The sequence below is a fragment of the Magnolia sinica genome, chromosome 2, assembly GCF_029962835.1.
Source record: "Magnolia sinica isolate HGM2019 chromosome 2, MsV1, whole genome shotgun sequence".
Lineage (NCBI taxonomy): Eukaryota > Viridiplantae > Streptophyta > Magnoliopsida > Magnoliales > Magnoliaceae > Magnolia > Magnolia sinica.
The window spans coordinates 6,276,880-6,302,361 of NC_080574.1; the positions used below are offsets into that span (position 1 = coordinate 6,276,880).

Consider the following 25,482-nt stretch of genomic DNA (forward strand, 5'->3'; position numbering starts at 1 on the left):
TGTCCACTTTCCTTCAAACTAGCTCATAACCTTGCATCTTATTCCTTGCCTCTTATTGTAATCATCATCGCCGTCGTCGTCGTCATCTTCATCTAAGCCTTATCCCAATTATTTGGAGTCGGCTACATGAATCCTGTTCTGCCATTCCACTATCATCTAAACCTTACCTATTACTGTAATGCATTAGTGAATTCAACAGGCTGCTTACACTTCATATGTTGATGAGCAGCCAACCCCTACACCTTTCTTCACAGAGCATTGTGTCAGCTTTCCACAACATCGGCCCATGTCCGACTAAAATGCAGCATTGTACTAAACATACAGAATGACGCATAGCATACCTGCAGATGCATCATCTAACAAGTAATGAGAAGAAGACATTGAAACAAGAAAGAATTTTATTTTTATCACAATATTTGTAATGTACAAAACAACAGACGGGTGACATCCCAGTCGCCTCTACGATTTTCTTTGAAATAATCCTGTATCCACTGTACTGTACAGAATTTCGCTGTTTCTTCGAGTATGGCATTCACATTAGGCTTCTTTCTTTGAAGAGGCCATGGTCAATCTAACATATCCGCGCATGCACCCTAAGCATTTGCAGAACTCAATTTCTTTCAAACCAGATTCCATGGTTTCAGGGTGTCGCCGACATGCCATAGTGGAGGGTGATGAAAGGAACGGGCAGATTATGGTCCACACTTGACCTCAACAAGCCATAAGAACCTTCTATTGGCAGTTGGATGCTGGAACTCGCAGATTCTGCCAACCGGGGCTTCTCATGATTTATCCTGAGTTTGCAAGGTTTGTATAGAAGCAATCAACTCAGCAAGAACCTCAGGTTGCATCAACACAGTGAAGAGTATCGAAGGCTGGCAGCCGATGATCTGTTCGTAGAAAGGAGGTTTAACCCACAATCTTGTTACCAGATTCAGTGCCAAGCAACCCCTCTCCAAAGTTCGCAGCTTTTCAATCCGATCATCCCCGATGCTTTCTTTTGAGCAATTTGGCATGCTCAAGAAAATGAGCTTACTGCTTCACTTCAATGTTGTCTTTTGATCCTCTCTCCCAGCACATCAATATGCAAAATATCCTCATATATCACATTGCTTGACGTGCCAGGGTTAAGGCATGCCACCGGATTGAGCATCAACTCGCACGGACTTCGGGTGCTTTGTTGCAACAAGAGTGCATGCCAGTCAAAGGGTGCAGAGCACATTCAAATGGCACAATATCAGGGATCTGTGCCAAAAATCAGAAGAAAATGGCACTCAAACCCCAAGGTGTAGAGAAAACCTGCAGATATCACCATACGTCTGACTATGATTCTCTTTTGCATATCCCAGCAGAACTTTGCCTCTTCAAAATACCATAGTGCCAGGCTTCTCGAGATTTATCCCCTGATTGTTCTATGGCATCCAAGGAACTCTCTGTCAGTGGCTTCAAATTCCTGTAAGATCCATTCCTGGATATGGACAAGTTTGACTTCTCATCTTCTTCTGAGTGTCCCGCAGACTTGGGTTCTGGAGGCATGTCCAGGTGTCTGTGTCTGGGCCCGTTCATCCTCATTCCCCTCATGTTGGAAGAAGCCTTACCTGGCAGAGGAGTGTAAGCAGGTGCTTTTGGAACCAAGAAGTCCTTTGGGATAGAATCCATGTCTACAAAGCAGTTCCTTGCCTTAGCATCTCCAATCAATGCAGCCCAGTCATCAGATTGCATCAGAGCATTGGCATTGCCCATAACCTGTCGTGAAATAAGTTCACTGAGTGAGAAGATTGTATGCTTGAATCAGTTTTAGTCCACATCTGAAATGTCTCTGATTCAAAATGAAAATTAGCATGAAAAGATGAGCCTTACCCATAGAGCTCTCCTTGCACGAGTGAGAGCAACATTCATACGGCGAATGTCAGCAACAAAGCCCACACCATGATTTGATGCACGGACACAAGACATGATTATGACATCCCGTTCTTGGCCCTGAAATGCATCTACAGTGTTTATATACAGTTCCCTGCCTTCTTCTGAATTCAGAACCTCCTCAAACTCCCGTTGCAGACACTTCAACTGTAATTTGTAAGGCGTTATTATGCCAACAGACACCTTCTTCCCTCCAGAGGATTTCAGAGTCTTCTGAAGATGCTCGTACAACCTCAGGGAGAACTGGGCCTCATGAATATTCTGATACGAAACAGATCCTCCCCTGTGAGATTCTCGCCCATGGGTAACATCATAAAATACGTAAGGCTTCAACAAAGGGTCGCTGTAGTAGGTCTCATCAGCCATAGTGACAACACTCTCACTGTCAGTCAGCCGTCCTTGGTAGAAGTACCGGGAAGGGAAATCACGGATTTGAGGATGCATCCTGTACTGCACAGACAACAGCATTGTAGGGCAGCCTGCTTGTTGGAACCTCTCAAAAAGGCTTCTGCTGTATAATAAAGTACCAGCTGCCTTGCTAATGACAGTTGCTGGGAGTTGCTGCGGATCCCCGACAAGAACACACCGTGCAGCACCAAGAGAAAGAGGGGGGAGTACCGCTACTTCACTTGCCTGGGCAGCCTCATCAATAACCACCATATCAAAGCCATGAGTGAGGCGAGAGAATAACTTGCGACCACTACTTGAAACCGTAGTGAAAACAATCTCAGCTTCATTGGCAAAACTCGCTTCCAGATTTGCTCGGGCCTCCTCCAGGTTAAAGTTGCTTCCAGGACGAAATCTGCCTTCTAGAATGAGAAGGCGGGACATTTCTACCAACACTTTGTCCCTTCCCTCTACAACTGCTGCTAGATTCTGCAGTAAAGCATCTCGATTATGATCTCGAGCAACAAGAACATCAGGATCGACACCAACAGATCCTTGAGAACGGACAGCTGCAGCTGCAGAAACGAGTTCTCTCTGAAGAGAAGCTATCTGTTGTGAGAACTGGGCTTCACGAACTCTCAACTGGTGCATCCAACCAATAACTTCCTCACGACCTTTAACTAGAAGCTGCTCAGTCCTTCGCTCAACAGATACGGCCTGAGCTGCACGTGTTTGTGAATCGACACCAACCCGAGCAACATCAGGTCGATAAACTTTCATCTCGCCATCAATGAACCCACGGTCAAGAACACGTGTCAGCAATTCATCAGTGGCTGCATTTGATGGGGCGCATACAAGCATTCGAGGTTTTGGACAGAGTTTTGGGAGGATACGAGAAAGATTCTGATCCATACTCTGCAAAACTTCATCAATGGATCCTGTGCTGAAACTCTCAGAACTAATCTCATTAGCTTGCTTATAACTTTCGGGAGCAAGTTTCTTCAGCAGCGCAGTGTAGTAGTGCTGATATTGAACAAGATGGATGACATTTAGCATCCCCGACACTGTGTGGGTCTTTCCTGTTCCTGGAGGCCCTTGAACAAGAGTGAAAGGCCAAGGATCTTGCCTTTTCATCATCCCACCACCATTTGTACCAGCAGCTGTATGCATTGCAGCCCACTGAATGGCAGACAACTGTGGCCCATTGAAAGTCCTACGAAGATACTCAACAAAATTCTGTGTAAAACATTCCGGCATTGCCGGAGGTTGCTCTTCATATTTCGGAAATTGTTCTGGACTGGGCTTTAGGATAGCAGTTTGCATCTGCATAACCAGAAAATGCCATTGGTCAATGTCCACACCAGACTTCATATGAGTTTCACAATTTTTCCCTTTTGTGAAGGATAGTTCGCAAAATCATAAACTTGGATCTGATTGTCACCTGCAAATTGAGACGGCGAAACGCATGCAGAGCAATATACTCGCGTTGAGTAGTTGCAAGTGATCCAAGAACAGTCAGATACCAGATGCCCTTGGGCTGAAACTTCCTTAAAACATGATTGTCATCGATGCTGGAAATCCCAACAGGCCATCACACTTTTAGAGGATTCGTCATTAAAATAATGGAATATTGGCAAATTATTCATTAAAGCAGCATACAAAGATATTTAAGAAAAGAAAATAAAGAGTAAAAAGATCACCAAGAAACAACCAGGCTGGCATCATAAGCATGCATGCTACTTAACGTCCCATGTGAAAAAGCAAAGCAAGGCAATCCTAAAACAAGCCACAAAAGACCTTAAAAGCAAGATAGAACATTACCTATTCAAATCACATGCATCCCCAACATAAAAATGAAGAATGGCCCCGGGAGGATCACGAGTATCAATAGGTGTGTGCCGCCTAACAGTACCAGCAACCCGTCCTGTAACCTCAGCCTCTGCATCATCTTCAGTCACACCAGCATTGTTGTTTCTCTTTGATCTGGCTGCTTCACAAAGTACCAATTGAGATTGTCAATCCACAGTAAACTGAGAAGCAAGCAGTGAGAAGATTCCGGCAAGTGATAAGATTCCAGTGAGTATCAAACATAGTTTTAGACATTTCAAACCTGCACCAGGCCTGGGGGTTGAGAGAATTGCAACATCGCCCTCCTTAAACACCCATTTGCATTCATGTGCTGGAAGAACTATCACATCATACCACCCTAGACACCATAAACAATATTTATATATCATATCACAAAAAATATAAAAAGAAAATCATACATCAAATGAATTTATACTGCATAGAAAGGCCTTGAATAATCCCAACCTTGAGCATTTCCTAGTTGATGGCATTAAAGTGAAGCAACCATGGGGTAAGATGTTAGTGCATTGATACTTCAACTGGAAATTATAAACCAATCACTATTCTCTATGTAAGTCACCAGTCCAGACTAAAGACTTGCGGAAATGATGCAAGAAAGTCGATCAAAAACATGAAGAGGCCATTTCGAAGTATTAGAATAGTACTGGAAGAGGCTATTTCTTGGTAACACCGATACAAGCAGGGACCACATTAGTAGAGCAACCAATAGGCTAAGGAATCCCATTGAATTATTAACTCAATATCAGGAAGCAGGACTCACCAGGTGATGCTTGATTGCTACCAGAACTAGATTAACCCTATTGCTGGTTTTAGCAAGGTTAGAACTAGATTAATCATATTGCTGGTTATAGCAAGGTTCTCTTCTGTTCCCCCTCCCCATGTAAGATCTACTTCCAGTCATGGAACATATTTTCTACATCAGGAAAAACAATCATTTTCGTAGGGGTCCTGCATTGCCTCATTCTGTTGGATGCTTAATGCAGTGAAGAGGCTCTTTTACTAGTACCGCTAGAAATAATAAACCCAACACTTGTGCTTTTAAAACTTGGTCCTAGAAAAATCGTTTTATAATTTAAAACAGATCTTATCACTCTTACAAAAAGTTTGTGAATCTCTAATTGTATGACAATTTTCATATCTTCATTTTGTTGACGATGATTCTTTTCTTTACCGTTCATTTATGTATGGGATTGTTTCTTTAAGCTATTTGGAATAGTTTGGCTTTTGCCGAGTTCTATTGAGTCTTTTTTATCAGCCAGGCACAGTGCAGGCAATAGAAAGATTGGGAAGAAAGTTTGGAGACTTAGTTTGTTAGGTTACCAGTTAGAAAGGAACAATCGTTGCTTTCTAAGGAACCAGAAGGGGTGATTTTTGAGGTCTTCAATAGGGCTAAAGGAAATGTAATGGAATGTGCAAAAGCATCTATAGGCTTAGTCCATTTTCCTGATTTTTGGTTTGAATTGTAAATAGCTTACTTTATCCTTTCTTCTTCTTTTTTCTTTTTTTCTTTTTTTTTTTCCTTTTTTTTTTTTTTTTGCTGTTGTAAGTTAGTCTTCTGAAATTCTTTAGGCTTCCACCTTATCTCAATGAATTAATCATTGTTCAAAATATATGTAAGTGAGTTACAATTCAATACAAATTCTTTGCACCTTGTTACAGCATGATTTCATATTTAGACTTTTGTTGACGAAGAGACAAACTGTCCACTCATAGGTGAAGTTGACAAGGCTGTGTGGTGCCATGATCCAGTCTCGAGTAATTTTTTATCGACGAATACATCAAAACATAGGCCTAACCTAGCTGACTACCTACCAAGTAGAAATAACCAAGACCAAACAATTTTTAAGTATTTCAGTCTTATGTCCTCGACCCATGCGATGGGAAGATAATGGTGCATGGTAGAAAAATGGCGAATATCCACCACAAGAAGTTCAAAAGATGCCCTAAATTGTTATCCTGCTACAGTGGAACTTCCAATCATCAATTTCCTGGGAGCTGATGGAAAACTATATGAACAACAATGAGAAATCTTGGAAGTTGAGACATATATGTATCAACTAGTTGCCACTCCATGAGCATAGCAAACTGAGATCTAGATCCTGGAAGATTCCCGTAGAACGGGTAATAAAAGCTGATAAAGCTGGTTGACAAAAAAAAAAAGTACACACTTGCCCTGTTGTCCAATTGGTGTCCAAACCAAAAACTAGGCTCAATGTCTTCTACATGGCCCAGCATCAGCAACAAAAACAGATCAAACCCAATCACAGATGCTTACATGCCTGAGAGGATTGCAGCAAAGGCCAACATCATACACCAATTTACCGAGTAAAATGGCCTGCCGAGAGACAGATTGCTCTGCAAAACATAGGTAGTAAAGAGAAATGAGGAAGGCAACTTTTTTTCTGAGAGCAGAATGACTCAAAGATACGCCTTCGAGAGGAATCTAGACGAAACCATTCAATTAGTCACTGCTAAGTTTAAGAGGTCCACATCCCCTTCGAATGCAATAAGTCATATTTTCCAGAGATAGTTTCATTTGCAGTAAGTCCGAAAAGCCTGTCCTAGCCAGGATGTAGCTAGTTATGCAAAATCGGAAATCATTGCCTTAATATCTGTTACCCACAAACAAGAAAATAAATATATCCGATGTTCTGTAAAGTACCTAACCTGCCTATCAACAGCCAACATTATAGCCAGAAAGAGAGCTGTGAAAATCAAACAATTGAAACCAGAGCATATCCATGAGCCATAAGAAACAACATATATGAGTTCAAAAAGAAGAAGAAACGGCATGCATGGCAATAAAACCCTATCCTTGTGTTTGAACCAAGCGAACCAATCAGACAAAGTTGCTAATACAGAGACTGTATAAAACAGAAAATGATTCAATCCTTCTCCAATACATTAAATTCATAATCAATACATAACTTTTACAATTAAATTCAGAAATAATTCTCAAAGCACAATCTTTTAGAATGATTCAAGCAGAGGCGGTCAATGAATACAAGCAACACCAAATAAGTTAGAAATATAAAATCGAAGTACCTCTCTCTCGCCTTTCCACACTTTTTATGCGGACCATAATGTGTGCATCTCGTGAGACTGTCTCTGTGAGTTCCTCCCAAGTGCTATATAATTGTGCCCGGCATTCCTCAAAAAGCAAAGGCTCGAATACTCTTGCATACTCTTCTACAGATTCAAACCGTCCCGGAACACATTGGAGATCTGTCTCTCCTGAAATTTGGAAGATGATTTTTGTTAGGTTCGAATATAGAAAGGAAGTCACCATCTAACATGCTCACAGAAATAGAACAGAGAGATAATAAACCAGACAGTAGAATCATTAAATACAGAAATATATTTAGCAGAAAGAGTAGTTTTGCTCAGCAAACCTATTCAAATAAAGCAATGCTCTCTTTGATCGCAAAGACAAAAAAGTCCTGACTGAAACACAAGAAACTTTGCCATCAATCTAAACTGGTGGCCCTGTGTACTTTTCTAGTGATCAGTTTATTACCCTCTTCTTTATAAGATTTCCTTTTCTACTTTAGATTGATAAACTGACAAACCATTCAAATGTTTTTGTTCCTAGAGAATTTTGCTAAAGCGACTGGAAATGAACTATTTGGCATCCAACAGAACTACAAGGACTTCAAAGTAACTTGACATAATTCAAAACAAAGTAATCTCTGGTTTTTATACAGAACCTCTCTTCAGAGGCATCAAAGAAACGGGCATCTTACCATGTCTTCCACTTCAAGATAAAAGCATGAAAGCTGGCTATACACAAGTATGATATGAACTAGAAATCTAGAACATTAGAGGAGGTTTGGCAAGAAAAAGGGTTTAACGCTTTGATGGCAATGGATCACATTTGACATAAAAACAGGTTGCACTCTTTGATAGAGATGGATCACACTTGGCACGAAAATAAGTCACTTTGATAGAAATGGTTCATCAGGGTGAACAGTATCTACATGGAGAGGAGCATTGCTTGCGAAAATGGATCTTCTTTCGATGTTGGCATGGTGAAGAAGGTGGCAGCCTGGGTAGATCGAGATGGAGAGTGGCGTTGCTTGCTCTTCCGTGGTCCATTTGGAGCTAAAGAAACAGTCACTGTTTCCAGAATGTCAGTAGACCTGCTTCAGGGGTTCTGCATAGGTCTTTTGTATTTGAGGCAGTGAGCTCCCTAGTTTCGGGTTCTGGGTTTTGTGGCCTTCTGTTTTGGCCTCCTTTGTTTCTAGTATTTTAGGTTTCTTTTGTTTATGGGTGTTTGTTGGGTGTTTTCTTGTTGTTTTGTTTTACTTTCTTTTCTGTTTTTGGCTGTTGGCCTCTAAAATTCATCATCTTTCAAAAAAAAAAAAAAGTGAACAGTATCTAGTTCAGAATTAAAATAATCAAGAACTTAATTTTTGCTATGTAGCAATAAACTGATGGAGAACTACATCTGTCAAACCTGGATGATGCCAAAATTTGTCATTCGTAACCTCTCGAAGAAGACGCTCCACTGATGTATCCTGATAATGTGTATTGTTTGTTGGTTGCTTCTTTAAGGGAGGGTGTTTCTTGTTACCAGATTTCACATCCACATTTTCCCTGTTTTGACAAGTCACAGCAGGCTTCCTAGTTGAGACCTGCTGATTCTTGAGCTGCCTCGGGTCCATGGATTGCTTCCATAATCCCTGTCTTGGAACTGGAGGTGGATATACTTCGGCAGGCAGATCGCCGCCATTATTTAGTTTCACAGACCTAGCTTGAGGACCTGAATTTATATCCCCGTTTGATTCTGCCTTACGATCAGTCTCCTGGGTAGCACTTCCTTCGGTACCGATTGTTTCTGCTTGCTTCTGATCCCTGGGTATAGGCTGCCCTTGCCTTTCCCCAGTTCGTTCAGGTGGAGCAGGAATAGCACGAATTTCTTTCACCGTACGAGTGACTATAGGTGATGAAAAGTTTTGCCTTCTCGGAGTTGAGGTTTTGATAGGGCCGGCTTGCTTAACGTCCTCCAAATTAAGAAACATTGTCTGTCTGCTACGTTTCTTACCTAGCATTGCTTCCTTGTGCTGGTCAATCTTATGCCTCTTTCCAGGATTATTTGCAAACTTCAATGCGTGACTTGCTTCGACTCCTTTTACATCTTTCTGTTTTACAACTGAAGAAGAATCCTCCAAATTATCTGAAGGCACTTGTCCCTTGACATTGCCATCTGAATTTTTACAATTGTTATGGGAACGTTCAAACAACTCTTGCTCTGATTCCAAAGAAGCGTGACTATTCTCCTCCTTCGTGGAATCTACGACTTCATCCTTGATACTGTCAGTAGGCAAAACATCATGAGAAGTATTCTCAGAGGACTTGCCTGAATCAAAATGATCTGTTCTTTCACCCGCTCCTTGCTTCTGTGCAGTTTCAACATCCCTCTTGACCGTTTCTTCATGCTTGCCACTTGTATTGCTCCTGAGTGCATCAGAGGTTCCCTCCATATCAGACCACTCCCCTTCTTCTCTTTCAACAGCTTGAGCATCTGTAGCAACTGAAGTCACCAACCGTGTAACTTTACTTTCACCAACATAACTAGCTACCATAGATGATGAGCCATGATTCAAATTCGAATCATCCGCCTTCTGCGAAGCATAGCCTTTAGAATTATGTACATCTTTATACCTAACAAAAGGCTGGAAGCCTGAAACAGATGATGCATGTGAGAAAGCATGGTTATTGACTATCCTTTGACAACCTTCTGGCACAACAAACAAATCCGAAGTGCAAGGATTTGAAGACGGAAGTGACTTTTGAGGCTGGAAACGGCCACCATCATTTTCTTCATCCTCTTCAGTTGGGGGTTCATTGAGATCAAACAATGGTCTTCCTCGACTCCCCATCTCACATGTAAACACATAAAAACTAAAGTACGTTGTAAAAGAGGGTGGCAAAATGCTCTTCTTGTTGTACTTCTATCCAGGAAGGCATATGACATGCCAACAATGCAAGTGGCCAGTACAGCTTCAAAACGATGAAATTCTTACAAGACCAACCAAATGCTGAGACTCTGCTGCAGTTTAAGTTCAGAATAACCAAACAGGGAAAGCAGAAACCTATACCATTAAGAAAGGTCTCGAAGAAAAAGGCATTTGTATTTACAGATGTACAGGACATACCTTGAAAAAACTTGCGACAGCCCAACCTTCGTTATATGTAGTTTAACCAAGTAGAAACATAGATCAGCTTCTTCTTCCCCTAAAAAATAACAGAAATCCAAGACTAGTTGCAAAACTTTGATCTGTAGAAAACCAAAAAAGAAAAAAGAAAATAGTTAAGAAAGACAACCTCCAGTCTCATACACCTTAATATGGCAAATTGCATACAGATAAGCATTTCTCAGCATTTACATAAAGTGGTTCTCGCCAATAGCTGATGCATGACTACAAAAGAGGTACATTATTTTAAAATAGCAGAGGTGCTAGTTAACTCCATCAATTTTATCATTTGACCAGATTTTTCCCTACTTAACAGTTAATTCTCATCACTGCTAAGCTAGCTTCACTAAATACAAAGGCGGTGCATATATAACAAGCAACCAGCAAATTTCAAAGATAAGATTCGAGATTTTGAAAGAAGACAAATATCTTGCTGAATAGAAAGAATAAATCAGCCTCTTCCCACAACTAAAAGAATAGCATAGTGCTAATGAAATGAAAATAGATCCACTTGTTCACAGGCTAAAAAGAGTAGTTTGTAGTCAAGAAATATAGCCAAACTGCCTCCTAACAAAACTTTCCGATCGAAACAGAGCACCAATGGTAACTCAAGCTCACTTGGGTAGTCCCACATACAGTGATGGAAAAGATGCCTTCTGCCCACTAAGAATTTGCAGATAATGAAAACAAATACCCTACTAAAATCGTTCATGTTTTCTATGCAACCACCAGTATGGATCAGGTGGCTTCTACCCACACAACCAAATAGATTAGCATTCATGCATGCATCTGAACAAGCCCATAGCAACCTCTTTGAACAGCCAACTACATTACCAAGGTGATGCATACAACACAACACATAATCGATATCATGTTTGCACATAATATCAAAGAGCCAGCAAATTAAATAATGCCAACTATACCTTATTATTTCTATTACGGAGATCCTAGAAATGATGGGTGATGGGTAGCACACAGCGTCACTACCATTTTAGCCATATTATACATACATATGAGGAGAAAGTGAAGTATCCCATAGATCCATGCACGAGTCGAAGAACGTAGGCACAGACATGCCCATTTCCAAATACCTTTTTCTCTTTCTTCTTCTTCTTCTTCTTCTTCTTAAAATCCCTACTGGTAATGCAACTCATATATGGGTATCACAACATGGGTGCATTTCAATGTACTTAGCATTAAGGGTGGGATGGATGTTTTTTCCACCCAAATCATGATTTGAGGTGAAGTTGTGTTGATTCCACTCCAAATCCACCAAAAAAGAACTGTGATTAGAGAGCCAGCTTTTGAAAACCATAACGTATGGACTTTGGAAGACATCCAACTGCGACCTAAGGTACCCGACTAGAAGCTTCTGACCTTGTCAATCTAAAAAAATGCATCTGAAGAACCTCAAGGTAAAGACCTGACTACATATCATTCCACGACATTAAAGCAATCAGTTCTTTGTAACTGACCCTATCAATCACAATATCCCAACAATTCGACAATCAAACACCACTCCATGATAAATAAATAAATAAAATCACAACATGTAAGAGGAGATGCATCATTTACAGACAGATCCCAGAGATTTCAGAAACATTATTGGTCCGGATCTTATATGCACGGAAAAAAAAAAAAAATTAATCATAAGGCCTCTGATACAAAAGCTAGGGTTTGACATAACCAAGTAGAATAGAACTCTCACTACCTGAGACTCCTTTTCACCATAAAAAAATTCCTAAAATGATGAACAGAATTTGAATTGAAAACTAATATCTGATCTCAAACCTAACAAATCAAAGATTCAAACTCCAAATCTCTCTTCCGATTCAAAAAAAAAAACGTTAAAATGGAAAAATCAGAATCAGGAATTCTTAAATAAAAAATAATAAATTAAAATAAATTTGGAAAAAACTTTAAAAATAAAAAAAATCAACAGATGAAGAACGGAATCTTACCTTTGAGAAGCTCCGAGTTTCAGAGGGAGGGAGGGAGGGAGGGAGAGGGTGAGAGAGTGGGGAAATATGAGGGCAGAAGGGCGGGGGGGTTGAGGGGTATTTATAGTAGATATTGGGCCAAACACGCCGACCGAGAATTTCTCCGGCCTTCGCCGGTGTATTTTGCCGGCGAAACGATTGTTGCAATTGGGCGCTTCTTATTATCGCAAGTCCCGAACGAGACTCGCGCATGTGGACTCGCCGCACGCACGTGGACTTGAAATACATGTGAGTGATCGAGGCTGCTTACCAGTCAGGACCTTCTCCGATTTTCTCTGACGCAAAACTTGCGACTATCTGCTCATCTGTTTGGCAACGCTTGTACGTTGAATGTGGACGGTTGATTTTTTTTCAAAATGCCTTCCTTATTTACAATGGCCCATCTTGTGATCAGTTCACATTTATTAATGTAAAATTACATAATATTTAGTGTCCTATCTGTTGAACGGGTCAGATCTTGAAACATATGTTCCACTTTTTAACTAGTGGGGCGAGTCCGGATGCGCGAGTTTAACCAGACTGGCTCGTTGTTATTTTTATCCTTGTTACAAGCGGATTGGGAAAAGTGATAGTTGGGAATTTCCCATTGAGGTTTGCTAAAATACACACGGATGTATTGTTGTACGATACATCGGGACTTTATACTTAGGAACTGGGATACATTTCACTGATCCAAGACGTTTACATGATGTATCGTACCTTGGATGAGGTGTATATGAAATTTAGAAAACTTTTAAATTACCCAAAAAAAAAAAACCCCTTGATCATTAGACGATTTTCCTTTGAATATGGACGTCGTACTTAAAATTTGACGAAACAAAATTTTGAAAATTTTAAATATTAATTTTTTTTGTCAAATTCCATCTAAGATATGGCCTGTTATATAAACAGTTTGGATCATTGAAAATGACCCTGATGCAAACTGCTCAGGCCCAGACGTACCCTATTGCAATGCGTAGAGGCGTATTCTACCAAATCTCTTTTGCAATTACGGAAGACTCCTTTCGAAAATAAATTTAGGTGAATTATTTGATACTCCGCAAGCGTACCATGCTTCATACGCAGGCATAAATAACAAGGCCACGTGGCATACAATTATTCGAATTAAACTGCCTAAACTATGGAACCCCCGTTCGCTCAGTCGAAGTCCCGTGATCACGATAGTTATACAACCCTAACTTCTGATTCGCGGAAACTTGTTTACTGAAACCAGACCCTAGAGACCTTTTCATTTCAACCGTCCAATTAATGTCCACGAATCCAATAGTTATTTAATACAGTAAAATGGTAATTTCTGTTCTATGGTACGTGTAAACTGTTACACGTAATTTAGCCAGTTCAGTTCGAATTACTTGTACGCCTCATGTACAATTTTCAGTACCTGCGTATCATCTGTCACACTCTGACAGAGTAGCCCGAAAGTTTTCGTCGTAAATTTTTTACTGGGACGGGCTCAAATTTTATCAAGTTGACGGGAATGCCCCTGTGATTTAGGGCTAATGTAAGTTTTGTAGATGAATACGAGGGTCTTTCTTTCGGTAAGTGAGATCATTTTTGGCCCTTTCAAAATTGTAGCGTGGCTCGCGTCGGAATTTGACTGTTCTTTTTAAAGATAAGAACTTTCACATCCTCAAAAGGACAAAGGCGTTGTAGCGCCGTATCATTCAAGTACCTGTACTATTTAATGACAAAACTGCCCTCGAAATGACCCGTAAACACCCGATTTCCTGATCCGCGCAGATTTACCATAAACGGGGGAAGGAGGGTAATTGGGTCATCTTTCCATGTGAATTTTTGTCCATCGAGGCAGTTCTACTTTTCAGTAAAAATTAATGGAACAGATCAGTTGTGTACCTTGTGGTTGTCCGCAGGACCACCATAGAAGCTGGTGCTTTCCCCATCGCGCGTCCCGTTGCTTCCACACGCAGAAACGCTAGGAAGGACCAACTAATTCGGTGGTCCCAATGCCCGCTCGCGATTTCCGCCTAAGTGCGCAAGCATGTACAAGATCCAAACCGTTCATCTGGAATTCCGTACATTGGGTGGGTCATGTCCCGAAATTCAATGTGATTGGACAATTCTATCCTTCAATTGAAAAAATCCAGGGAAGTCCTTCAAACAAGGGTTAGGATCGTTGACCCGTGTAATTCTTTGGCTGAGTCTACCTGACGATTGTTTGGGATCTCAAACGCATCTGCACCTGATGTTTGTCAAAAATAAAATCACCTCTCTTCAGTTGCTTTCATGCGCACCCATCTAAACCGTCCAATCATAGTCTCCCTACCGACAATTGAATTGATGATGCTATTTTAGCCGTTGGGTATTGCTCACTAAATTCTGAAACTAACGAGAATCAAAATCATCCGATTGACGAGATTCTAGCAACGTTCCCGATGGGGCCCACAATTGGACGGTTTAGGTGGCTTACATGCATTCGCCCACAAGTTTTCATGGAGCGCTATGACATGGAGCTTTCCCTGTGCCCCGCCCACACATGCGGAATCTCTTCACATGTTCTAAATCCAGTCCGCTCATCAGGCAGGTTACGGCTCTTCCATTCATTGGCCCGAAGATTACGCAAATTTCCTCATCAGGCGACCCACGGCCATACTATCATCATTGACGGTTAAAAGAAATTGAGATGCTAGGGCGAGAGCAGGGATTGGGGTGACCGTCGCTGTCACCGCTAGCAGCGGGAGTGAAAGCTCCCCACGAACGCTTTTTGGATCCACGTACGTATATAGGAAGGCCCCAGAAAAGATACGGTTTTGTTAATTAGTGAGAATACAAGATTGTTAGGGTTAAGCTAACCCCCGGGTCAGCGTCGGTGGTAACCTTAAAAGGACACGTAAGTTTTTCTAAACCCACACGCACCTCCCAACACACGCTGTTTTACACGCACAACACGTGTCAATCTCGATATTACCTAGAAAATCCGTGCGGTTAATTGTATGCATCCATCTATGAGGATTACAACAGACAAAAATTCGGTGGATAAATAATAAGCTGGGACACACTGAACTTCGGGTGTGGACCATTGGCGAGATTTTCTAAAACCGTCCATTTTTTTTGTGAGGTGATGGCCGACCTGATCAATGGACCAGAGTGATTATTTTGAATAGTTATCTCACTGAATGTACCCACCTTGCGTAGCTATCTGATGTGCTATGTAATCCGCGTGTAAGATTTTGTAAAGAGGATGCATGTGTGGCTACCCACCTTCAGCAAAAGCACTCCGTCGTGGGACTAAAACTACCACGTTTGGTGGCCGAGGTTCGGTAGCATTTAAACCAAGGAAATCTTACGGTAGACAAATAGTACCGTAGAGTACTATTGCTAGCCTACACGTGACATTGGTTGGTATTACTAGGGACACCCCCATCCAATGGGTTCCTACCGTTGAAGGAATTGCAAAGCTGCAAGACAATTCTAGCGATCCAGTGATTGGATTTTCAACCAATGGTAAGAAAATCTTTTAACCGTTGATCGTACAAAATATACTATTGGGAATATTTGATCAGTGTGTTTTTAGATAGCCCACCAGATGACCATCTCAGATTAATAGATGCACATGCCATTGCTACCATATATATAGAGGTGTCTCCCATATTTCGGTTGAACGTCATCTCATTTCTTTTTATACCATGGTTTGGGTTTGGGAGCAACATAGGTTGAGGTCGATTCAAAGGGTTTTGCTCTTACTTGAATGCATTCGGGATTTTTGGCTCTAAGATGCGCCAGGGCCTTATCCGGTTACATAAGGGCTATGTTTCAATGATCTAAGCCGTTTATATGATGTATCGCACTGTAGATGGGGCATGGATAAAAAAGGATATCATAAGATCTTGTAATGGAACATTTCAACTATTTGACTAAATCCCTTTTATAATGGATGATCTCCATGAAATTGAATAATCAAAGGGTTAACTCATCTCAGATCGAGAGCTTCTTCAGCTATTTTCCAACAGCAATATGGCCCAACATATAAATGGTTCGGGTCATGGAAAATGACCCGATCCAACGGCTGGAGTCCGGACGTATCGTATCTCGAGACGCATTCTAGCAGACCTCTTTTGGGGGCATTGGATTCGGATGAGTTGACTCAGTTGGCATGATTTGCAATTGCATTGCCTTGAGTTTTGCCAAGCACACTCGTACTTACGCGTAAGAAACTACGTACCAATTTGTATTGACTATGAATCATGCAAGTCATGCAGAAGGTGGGACATCCTTATAGATCGCTTTCCCCGTAGAGATGGTCAATCAACTTATCAGGTGGCTTAACGTGTACAATAGTTAGTGGACCACTTCAAAAGCTGTCAACGGCCCACATATAACATAAAAGTGTATCAATCTTGATGGGCGTAGCTGAATGATATTTGTACCAAGTAATCCGAATGGTGGCCCCACCTTATTCATAGATCGGATATCTCACGCATGCGCTAGTTTGCCATGCTTGATCGCATGTAGAGGAACGCCTGGAAAGGTGCTCATGAAATCGGATTGCGTGCTGAGTAACTCAGTACGCTCTTATGGTACTGAGTAAACTCAGTTGGGCCTATTGCGAATGCGTGTGTTTTATCCACGCCGTCCAATCATTTTTCCAGATCATTTTATGAGTTCAACTCAAAATTGATGCATATACAAAGCTCAAGTGGACCATACCACTCGAAAAAGTGGAAATATTGATTTCAACCGTTGAAAACTTACTAAGGCCCTCAGTGATGTTTATTTGTCATTTAACCTGTTCATAAGATTAGAAAGGCATGGACGAAGGGAAAACACAAATATCAGCTTGATTTAAAACTTATGTTGCCCCCAAGAATTTGTCAACGATAGATGTTCAATTCACACTGTTTCTGGTGGTGTGGTCCATTTGAGGTGTGAAATATTCCATTTTTGGTATAAAGCCTTAAAATTATGTTTTAAAAGATATGAATGGAGTGGATACAGTGCATGAATGACAGTGGGATCCACAAAGTTTACTCAGCACGCTTAACGTACTGAATTACTCAGTACGCAATCCGCCTCCGGTGCTCATGGGGTAAGTGAAGCTCTATGATCTTCACCTTTTTTTTTGCCTATTAAATGCGGAAGGAATTAAGATCTTATGCTGAGCGCTTCTCCCTTTACCAATTTCTGTTCGTTGATCTAACATCCGCACGCACTAGATTTGGACCATTCAACCGGCCCATTGCCCATGAAATTGCACGAGTCAGGTGACCACCGGCTTTATCAATGGGAAGCGGATTAGGTGTGGCCTCTGCCCCACCCAAGATGGTGTGCCCATTACGGTTGGGCCCACCTTGGTGTATGTAATCTATATCTTCGCTGTCCATCCATTTTGCCCTATCATTTTTAGGTATGAGCCAAAAAATAAAAAAGCTCCAAATCTCACTGGACCATACTGGAGGAAACAATGATGATGGAACGTCCCACCTTTAAAAACTTCTCAAGGCATACCATAATGTTCTCATAATGCTTATTTTCCATCTAGCCTGCTGATAAGATCATAAAAACATCATGAGGAGAAAAAATTAAAATCAACTTGATCCAAAACTTTAATGGCCCTTTAATGGTCAATCACCACTATTTCCTATGCTATAGTCCACCTAAGAATGAGATTTGCTTTATTTTTGAGCTCATCTAATCAAAAGATTTGAAAAAGTGGATGGACAAAATGGATAGAATATATACATCAAAGTAGGCCTCATAGTTAGTGTTGATGCTGTTGAAAGCCATGTAAACACTTAGATATGAATCAAGCAAGGTATACATAATTGCACAACCAAATCCAAATAAAAACAATTTAATTTTGAAGTGAAAAAATTCTCGCCAAAAAAAATAACGGTACAAAACGACGAGTAATGCATTATAAAAATAAAAATTTCAAAAGATTATATATATATATATATATATAGTATTACAACCAAAATAAAAAACAACTTACGCACTTACGTAATTTGCACACATATTCAATGCGACCTTCAGTGGCATCGACACTCCATCGAGTTCGATGCCAATGAGTAATAACACCAAAACATTTTAGTAAGTAACATGGATTTTCTAGATTTTCTCGATGAATCGAGCATCCGTTGATGGTATCAATATATGGTCGACGGTATCAAGTGGTCTGTTAATGCTATTGACAAACTCCTATTGTTAACATATTTAAAATATTAACAACAAATGCCACCTTGGGTGAGGTTGGGCTGCACTAATCCAAGCCTATCAATGATAGGCAAGCATTTAAAAATTTCTTAGAAATTACAAATGTGGCATACGGTATGATATAAATTTTACAGTCCTAATTATATTTCGCAGTTTATATGTAATAGGAGCTAAAACTCATACTTTTATTTATCTAACTGTAAGATAGGTGGATTTACTGGATAGTTATAAATGAAAAATACCCGATGGTATACTATTCCATCAAACAAGTGTCCGTCAATGCAAGGTTAGAATTGTGTACGGAATCTGACTTTCAGACCGTAAGTAACCAAGGGTTCCACAATCTGCTACCAGGTTTAACTTGAGCTGACGTATGTTATATGTATGAATTTTGGGTGCCTGCATATCAAGCACCATATGCTGGCTGAGTATTATGTAACTCTGCTTCATTGATTAATAATATTATATAAAATCAAATATAGCATGGTGTTTTATAACTTTTGCATGAATAAAATAATCTTATTTAATTGAAAAAATATCCTGCAAGTTAACTCACTGGCTAAATGCTTTTGGACCAGTGCTCATTCTCAACGAGTTCCTATAAGTGTTGCGGGTGGGATCTACCTAGCGGTGTGTCTAACATCTAACCGGTCCATCAAGATTACCTATTGTGTGTGTCACCATGTGAATTTGAAGGGTTTTGGATGGGTGTCCCTTGTTTTCTTTTATGGACCTACCATGTTGTGAATATGATATCAAAGCCATTCATTATGTGAGCCCCACTATGATGGAAGGGTTCTCCAAAAATCAAGCCTATAAAATCATTAAGTGTACCACACTATAGAAAAAAATGGTTAGTATCCAAAAATCTCTAAATTCCCGTTAAATCACATAATGCCATCTCCTTTTTTTTTTCATGGTATAACTCACAAGGATGAAAGGTAGGATAAAAAATCAGCCTAGTCAAAAACCGAAGTGGGCCACATCACGTGGATTCAAAGGTTTTAGGTTCAAGTAATTTTGCATCGTCCCATTGTTGTGACCTAGATCACCATAAGTGTGCTCAGCTGATGGACGGACTGGATTTCTTATATACAAGGCTGACAGGCATAAGTGTTTTACCTTGCACGTATGCTGGCGTTGAAGAGGGATTCTGATCCCATGTGTACAAAGACATACAACTCACCAAATGAAGACATTTAAAAATAAAAAATAAAAAATACTGTGGCATGGTGCAGCAGATAACATGCAGACACTTAGAATTTTTTTTCACAAATTGCTTTCATAACCTACAAAACTTCAAAATAACATATCAAAATTATCAACGTAGTTTAGATGTATCATGATCCAAAAGTCACCCTACTATCTTAATATAGGATAGGCAGACATTGTAGTGATCGTTTGAAAATGAAAAACATTTAAAAGTTACACTTCAACAATCAAATTAATCACAGATCAAGCATAGGACCGCTCAACCATTATGATTTTGGGACCATTAATTAGCAGGCTCAGCAATTTATTCATTTAAATTTAATACAACATACATGAAGTTCATAATTTCAGAGTCCCATGTATATTTCTTCGTGTGGGTGTGAAGGTATCTTGGTCATGAATATTAACAAGGGCATTTTAAGCATGTAAATTAACAACGGCCCATCTGTTGAGCACCCTTATTTTAAGGCAAGGTCATTTACAAATAGGGAACAATTTGATGGACGGCTTAGATCTCGTAACACATGCAACGTTCACATAATGGGTTGTCATAAATACGTGCTCTCTTGTAGATGCACCTGCGTTAACCAAACTTACTCTTCAACCATAAGCATTTTTTTAGCCAATGGTAACTCTTCAACTATGCACATGGCATGTGTGTACAAAAAATTGTTGTCCACAACCATTAATGAGAGTAGATTTGGTATGGCCAACAGGGTGAGATCACGATGCGGTGATGTCCAATTAGCCATGCAAAGCATATTTGGAAGTGATTTTGGTCTTATTACAACATAACATGAGACTGACGTAATCAAACATCACCCAGACCTGTTTTGTTTCCCACAATTAATGCATGAGACCTGACCAATGATTTGACTGTGACAATGATAGTAAAGGTTTTTTTTTTTATTTTACAAATGGAGTGTTGACCATCTTCCTACTCTTGGTTGGATGACTAGGATTTCTTGATCAATATGACTTTGGCCATCCTCTCCGCCTACAATTGCTACACAATGTGGGTCCTGCTACAGACGTGGATGAGTGTCACATTTGTATAGTCTACTCCCCTTCCATACGCTCCCAATCACACATTTCATTAAAGAGGGAAGTTGCATAGGAAACAATGTTCACGGTGCATTTTGCCATTCTTAGAGACAGAAAACCTTAACGGGGCCACAATGCTATTGAACAGTTACGATTATATCATTAACTTCTAGTGGTTTTGCATGACATAATCCACCATATAGGTACCACTTTCAATTCGCAATAATGCATTGATGTTGCCCCTCATTTACTAGCCTGAATGGTAGATGTCCCAAAAATGAGAACAGTATCTTTTGTATTAGAAGTCTTAATTTCTAGTAGTTAATGCATGGTGCTAACAGTAAGTGTGTATTAAAAATCATAATTTCTAATACATAATTGTTATTAACTAAAATGATAAGAAATTTATCTTTAGGTGTCTAACAAACTTGTTAGAAAAAAAATAAGAAATGATTATTTTATTATATGGTGAAGATAGTCCAGCAACTCTAATAAAAGGCTGATCAAAGGAAGGAACCACAGGATGCCTGACTTAGATCCTCGCACATACGTGCCGTGTGCATGGTTAAGAATATGGAAGCACAAAAATGCAGTGCTCCTGAGATATATGAATACCATACACATGACTATTGGGGGCCACCCTGATGTATTTGTTTTATAGACAGCATTCGTCCATTTTACTAGCTCATTTTAGACAATGAACTCAAAATCAAAGCAGAGCTAAAGTGGTCCACACCACAAGGAACAGTAGGATTAGACACTTATTTTTGATAACTTCTTTAGAGTTATAGAAGTTTTAGATAAAGCTGATGTTTTTGTTTTCCCCTTGACACTGATTGACCTAATGAATAGGTTAGATGACGAATAAACATCACTTTAGCCCTAAGAAGGCTTCTACAGTGAATGTCATTATCTTTATTATTTCTTGTGGTGTAGTCTACTTGAGCTTTGGATTTACTTCAATTTTGAGCTCCTAACTTAAAATGAGTTGGCTAATCAGATCTACAGCATGGATAAAACACATACATTACAGTAGGGGCCATAGAATCCTGTCACCACCTACGATCGGTGATGTCAGGGTAACCACTCAATCCGCAGCGTCCTTTGAAAACAACGCGCACTACTCTCCGCTTGGGAGGTTGCATGAGATCGTACACCTATCGTTGTGGACCCTCCTTACCGTACTTATGGCAGCATCAGGTATTATATAATGTCTCTGCCGAGAGATTATATTATACGGTATTATATAGGTTTTCAGGTTTTTTACAAGTGGGGTTCATTGTTAGGTGATTCAAACCGTTGATATTGTTGGGCCCACTGTGGATGTTCCTTGCACTAAAAATCTCTCTGTTAGAGAAAAGTCACATGTTGAAATAGGTGCTGAACCAACAGCCAGTTCTGAAATAAAATGCCAACCCTCATTTTCGATTACTCCAGCTAACAAGATGGGCCGGATATCTCTCTCCCATGATAGATTGATAACTACACAAAGCAACTTTTAATGTGTAAAACTTTTTCCGAGTCCCACTATAATTTTTCTGTTAGATCCTCTCCATCCATAAAATTTTCCAAGCATGAGCCCAAAGATGAGGGAAGGGGATTGGCAGGTGTACCACAAACCAGCTATATATCGTGTGTTGCCATCAGCAAGTTCTGTGGGTCCCATCATGAGGTATGTGTAATATCCAAACCGTCCATCCATTTGGTGACCTCTTCATAAGGCTTGATCTGCAAAATAAGACAGACATAGAGATCAAGTGGACCACACTGCAAAAGACAGTGGGGATTGAACGTCTACCATTGAAACCCTTTTGGGGGTCATAAAAGTTTTGGATCAATATGATATTTGTTTTTCCTCTTCATCCAGGTCTTTGTGACCTTTTGAATAGATTGGATGGAAAATAAACATTATGGTGGGCCCTACAAATGTTTTATCAGTGGAAATCATTATCCCCACTGCTATTTGTGGTGTGGTCCATTTGAGCTTTCAATATGATTCATTTTTTGGCTCATGATCTAAAATGCTCTCCAAAGATGAATGAACGGTGTGGATATAGTAAATACATCATTTTGGGCCACATAACACCATTGTACCACTCGGAGCTGGAGGAGAGACAGCACTCGTCTTGGCATGATACGTACCCACACCACCAATATCGCTGGTGTGTACACGACCCAATTTGCTTCCAAAAATGAGAAACATTCAAATCTCAAGTGGATCACACCAAAGAAAGTTATAAAGCTGTGGGGATTGAACAAATTATGTGAAAACCTTTATAAGGCCAGCCGTGAGGCTTATTTAATATAATTATCACCTTGAGCCTTATGTGGCTCCGAGGAGTTTTGGACAGTGACATCAATTCCCACTGTATTCAGTAGTGTGGTCTGCTTTATATTTGGATTGCACTTGTTTCTAGTTTCGTATCTTAGAATGGTCTGAAAATTTTTATGTGTGGATTTAAGAAATACGTAACCGTGGGGCTCATGTAAATTTCAGACCTTCAGAAGTTCCGTTGCTCGCTGTGTGGTGTGCAGGAGAGCGGATTAGGTGAGACCCCGCCCTCTCCCAAGACGGTCCAGCCCTTATCGTGGGGCTCACCCTCATGTATGTATTCTGTATCCACTCCATCAATTGTTTCATATCATTTTAAAAATATCCAATTATCATGTGGACCATACTTAAGGAAACAGTGGTGATTGAGCACCCCACCATTAAAAACTTCTCGGGGATCACCATAACGTTACGGTAGTTTTTATTTGTCATCCAATCTGTTGATCAGTACAGATAAGCTTGGATGAAGAGAAAGAAACAAATACGAGCTTGATACAAAACTTTTGTGACCCATTGATGGTTAATAACCACTGTTTCCTATGGTATGGTCCGCATTATAACTAGATTTACTGCATTTAATGATACGGAAAAACAGATGGACGGGTGGATGCAGAATACACACGTAAACGTGGGCACTATAGTAAGGGCCGCACCGTCTAGGGTGAGTGGGGGTCTCACCTAATCCGCTCCCACATTCCAGGTGGAGGGATGGAAATGGAAGGATTGACACGTAGAACTTTATCATGTGAAACTTTCATTACCCCTATTGTAAAGATTCACACCGTTTTTACATTTTTTCGTACCATTTTAAGGAATGGTACCAAACATGAGGCAGATCCGAGGCTAAACTGAACCACAATACAAAAATGATGGGAATTGAACGCCTACTATTGAAAGCTTATTGGGGCAATATAATGATCTAATTAAGCTGATATTTGTGGTTTGTGTAACCTTATGGCGAGGTTAGATGGTAAATAAATATCACAGTGGACCCTAAAAAGGTTTCAACAGTAGTTGTTCAATCATTCAATCCATGTTGCTTTCTTTGGTGTGGTGCACTTGAGATTTTTATGTGCCTCATTTTTGGGCTAATGCTCCGGAATGAAATTTAAAAATTGATGGATGGTGTGGATCTAAAACATAAACCATCTTAAATCCAAAGAACTTTCACATGTAAAAAGTCATGATGTGTGTCTTGTTACCTGGAGTCACCCATGATGATGTGTACCAGTGATAAGTGGCAGTACTGAATTTTCATGTGCCCTCGACACAAACAATCCACACTTATCAAATATTGACCATTGAATTTGAAAAACTCGGCCAACTCAAAATTATATTTGAATTCTCACACATTCATACTAGTTTAAGACCTCACTTCTAGTATTAGTATAGGCCAAGTTTAGAAGTAGGAGACAATTATTGTGAGAAAAATCAAACTGATCCCTCATATAGGAAGAACGACCATTTAACCATAGGTGATGTGCATCCGAGCTGGGGTAACCAAAGGTTCAAGCAAAAGGGCCATCGACGAGTCTCTAAACCGATCTATCAGAGCACAGGGCTTAGAGACAGGATGAGAAATTTCTCTGACGTGGAGACGACCCCCTAAGTTGAGCTATCCGAGAACAAAGCTTGGTAGGAGAGGACTTACCTCACTTGAAATATCTGCAACACAAGTAAGAGACGCCTAAGGGAAGAAGCTCGAGCCCTGAGTTCCCTAGCACCCTGAGCTAACTAGGCCAACCATCACCAGAGCGGTACGCATAAGCTAGAGGGGATTACGCCCTAAACTTAGAAGAAGAGAGCTCAACTTGACCTCGGCCAAAGATTATTCCGACCAAGGTGGACTCAGCGACATCTTCGGAGGTAGTTTCCCATCAAAACAGGAACTCGTGTATCACATTTAGGGGTATACACGAACCGAGCTAGCTCGGTTATCTCGCTCAACTCGACTCGAAAAACCTCGATTCGACTCGGTTCAAAGCAAAGTTTGAGCTGAGTTGAGTTGATTTTTTGAACTCGAAAATGAGTTCGAGTCGAGTTCGAGCAGGCCCAGCTCGACTCGACTCGGATCGAATCCAGCTCGAATCAAACTCAGATCAAACCAGTTCGAGAACTCGGTTACTTTGCCATTGATGTTGCTCACCAACTATTTGATAAAATGATTCAACGAAATGTGGCTGGTGGCAAGGAAGGTTTGGCGAGTGGCAAGGAAGGTTTGGTTGCTGGCAAGCAAGGTATGTACATGAAACTAATACCTTCTCTCTCTCTCTCTCTCTCTCTCTCTCTCTCTCTCTCTCTCTCTTGTAAAGTTTTTATTTTACTTAGAAGCTTTTTGATAAAATACCTG

At 40.3% G+C, this 25,482-nt stretch overlaps 1 protein-coding gene across 6 annotated transcripts; it reads right to left on the minus strand.

The window, feature by feature from the left end:
• Positions 1 to 380: 380 nt before the first annotated feature.
• Positions 381 to 12,465, minus strand: LOC131232997 (uncharacterized). Of its 6 annotated transcripts, none has more exons than XM_058229555.1 (9): positions 12,335 to 12,465; positions 10,335 to 10,456; positions 8,633 to 10,225; positions 7,222 to 7,410; positions 4,418 to 4,513; positions 4,129 to 4,297; positions 3,749 to 3,878; positions 1,861 to 3,630; positions 381 to 1,746 (listed from the first exon to the last, which is right to left on the minus strand). In XM_058229555.1, exons 3-9 carry the CDS (start codon positions 10,056 to 10,058, stop codon positions 1,324 to 1,326), a joined length of 4,203 nt encoding a protein of 1,400 aa, XP_058085538.1. In that variant the 5' UTR covers positions 10,059 to 10,225; positions 10,335 to 10,456; positions 12,335 to 12,465; the 3' UTR covers positions 381 to 1,323. The 6 variants fall into 6 exon arrangements, with proteins under 6 accessions (XP_058085538.1, XP_058085569.1, XP_058085531.1 ...); XM_058229586.1 differs by having other exon boundaries at positions 4,129 to 4,294; positions 8,633 to 10,228; XM_058229548.1 differs by having other exon boundaries at positions 8,633 to 10,228.
• Positions 12,466 to 25,482: the final 13,017 nt, after the last annotated feature.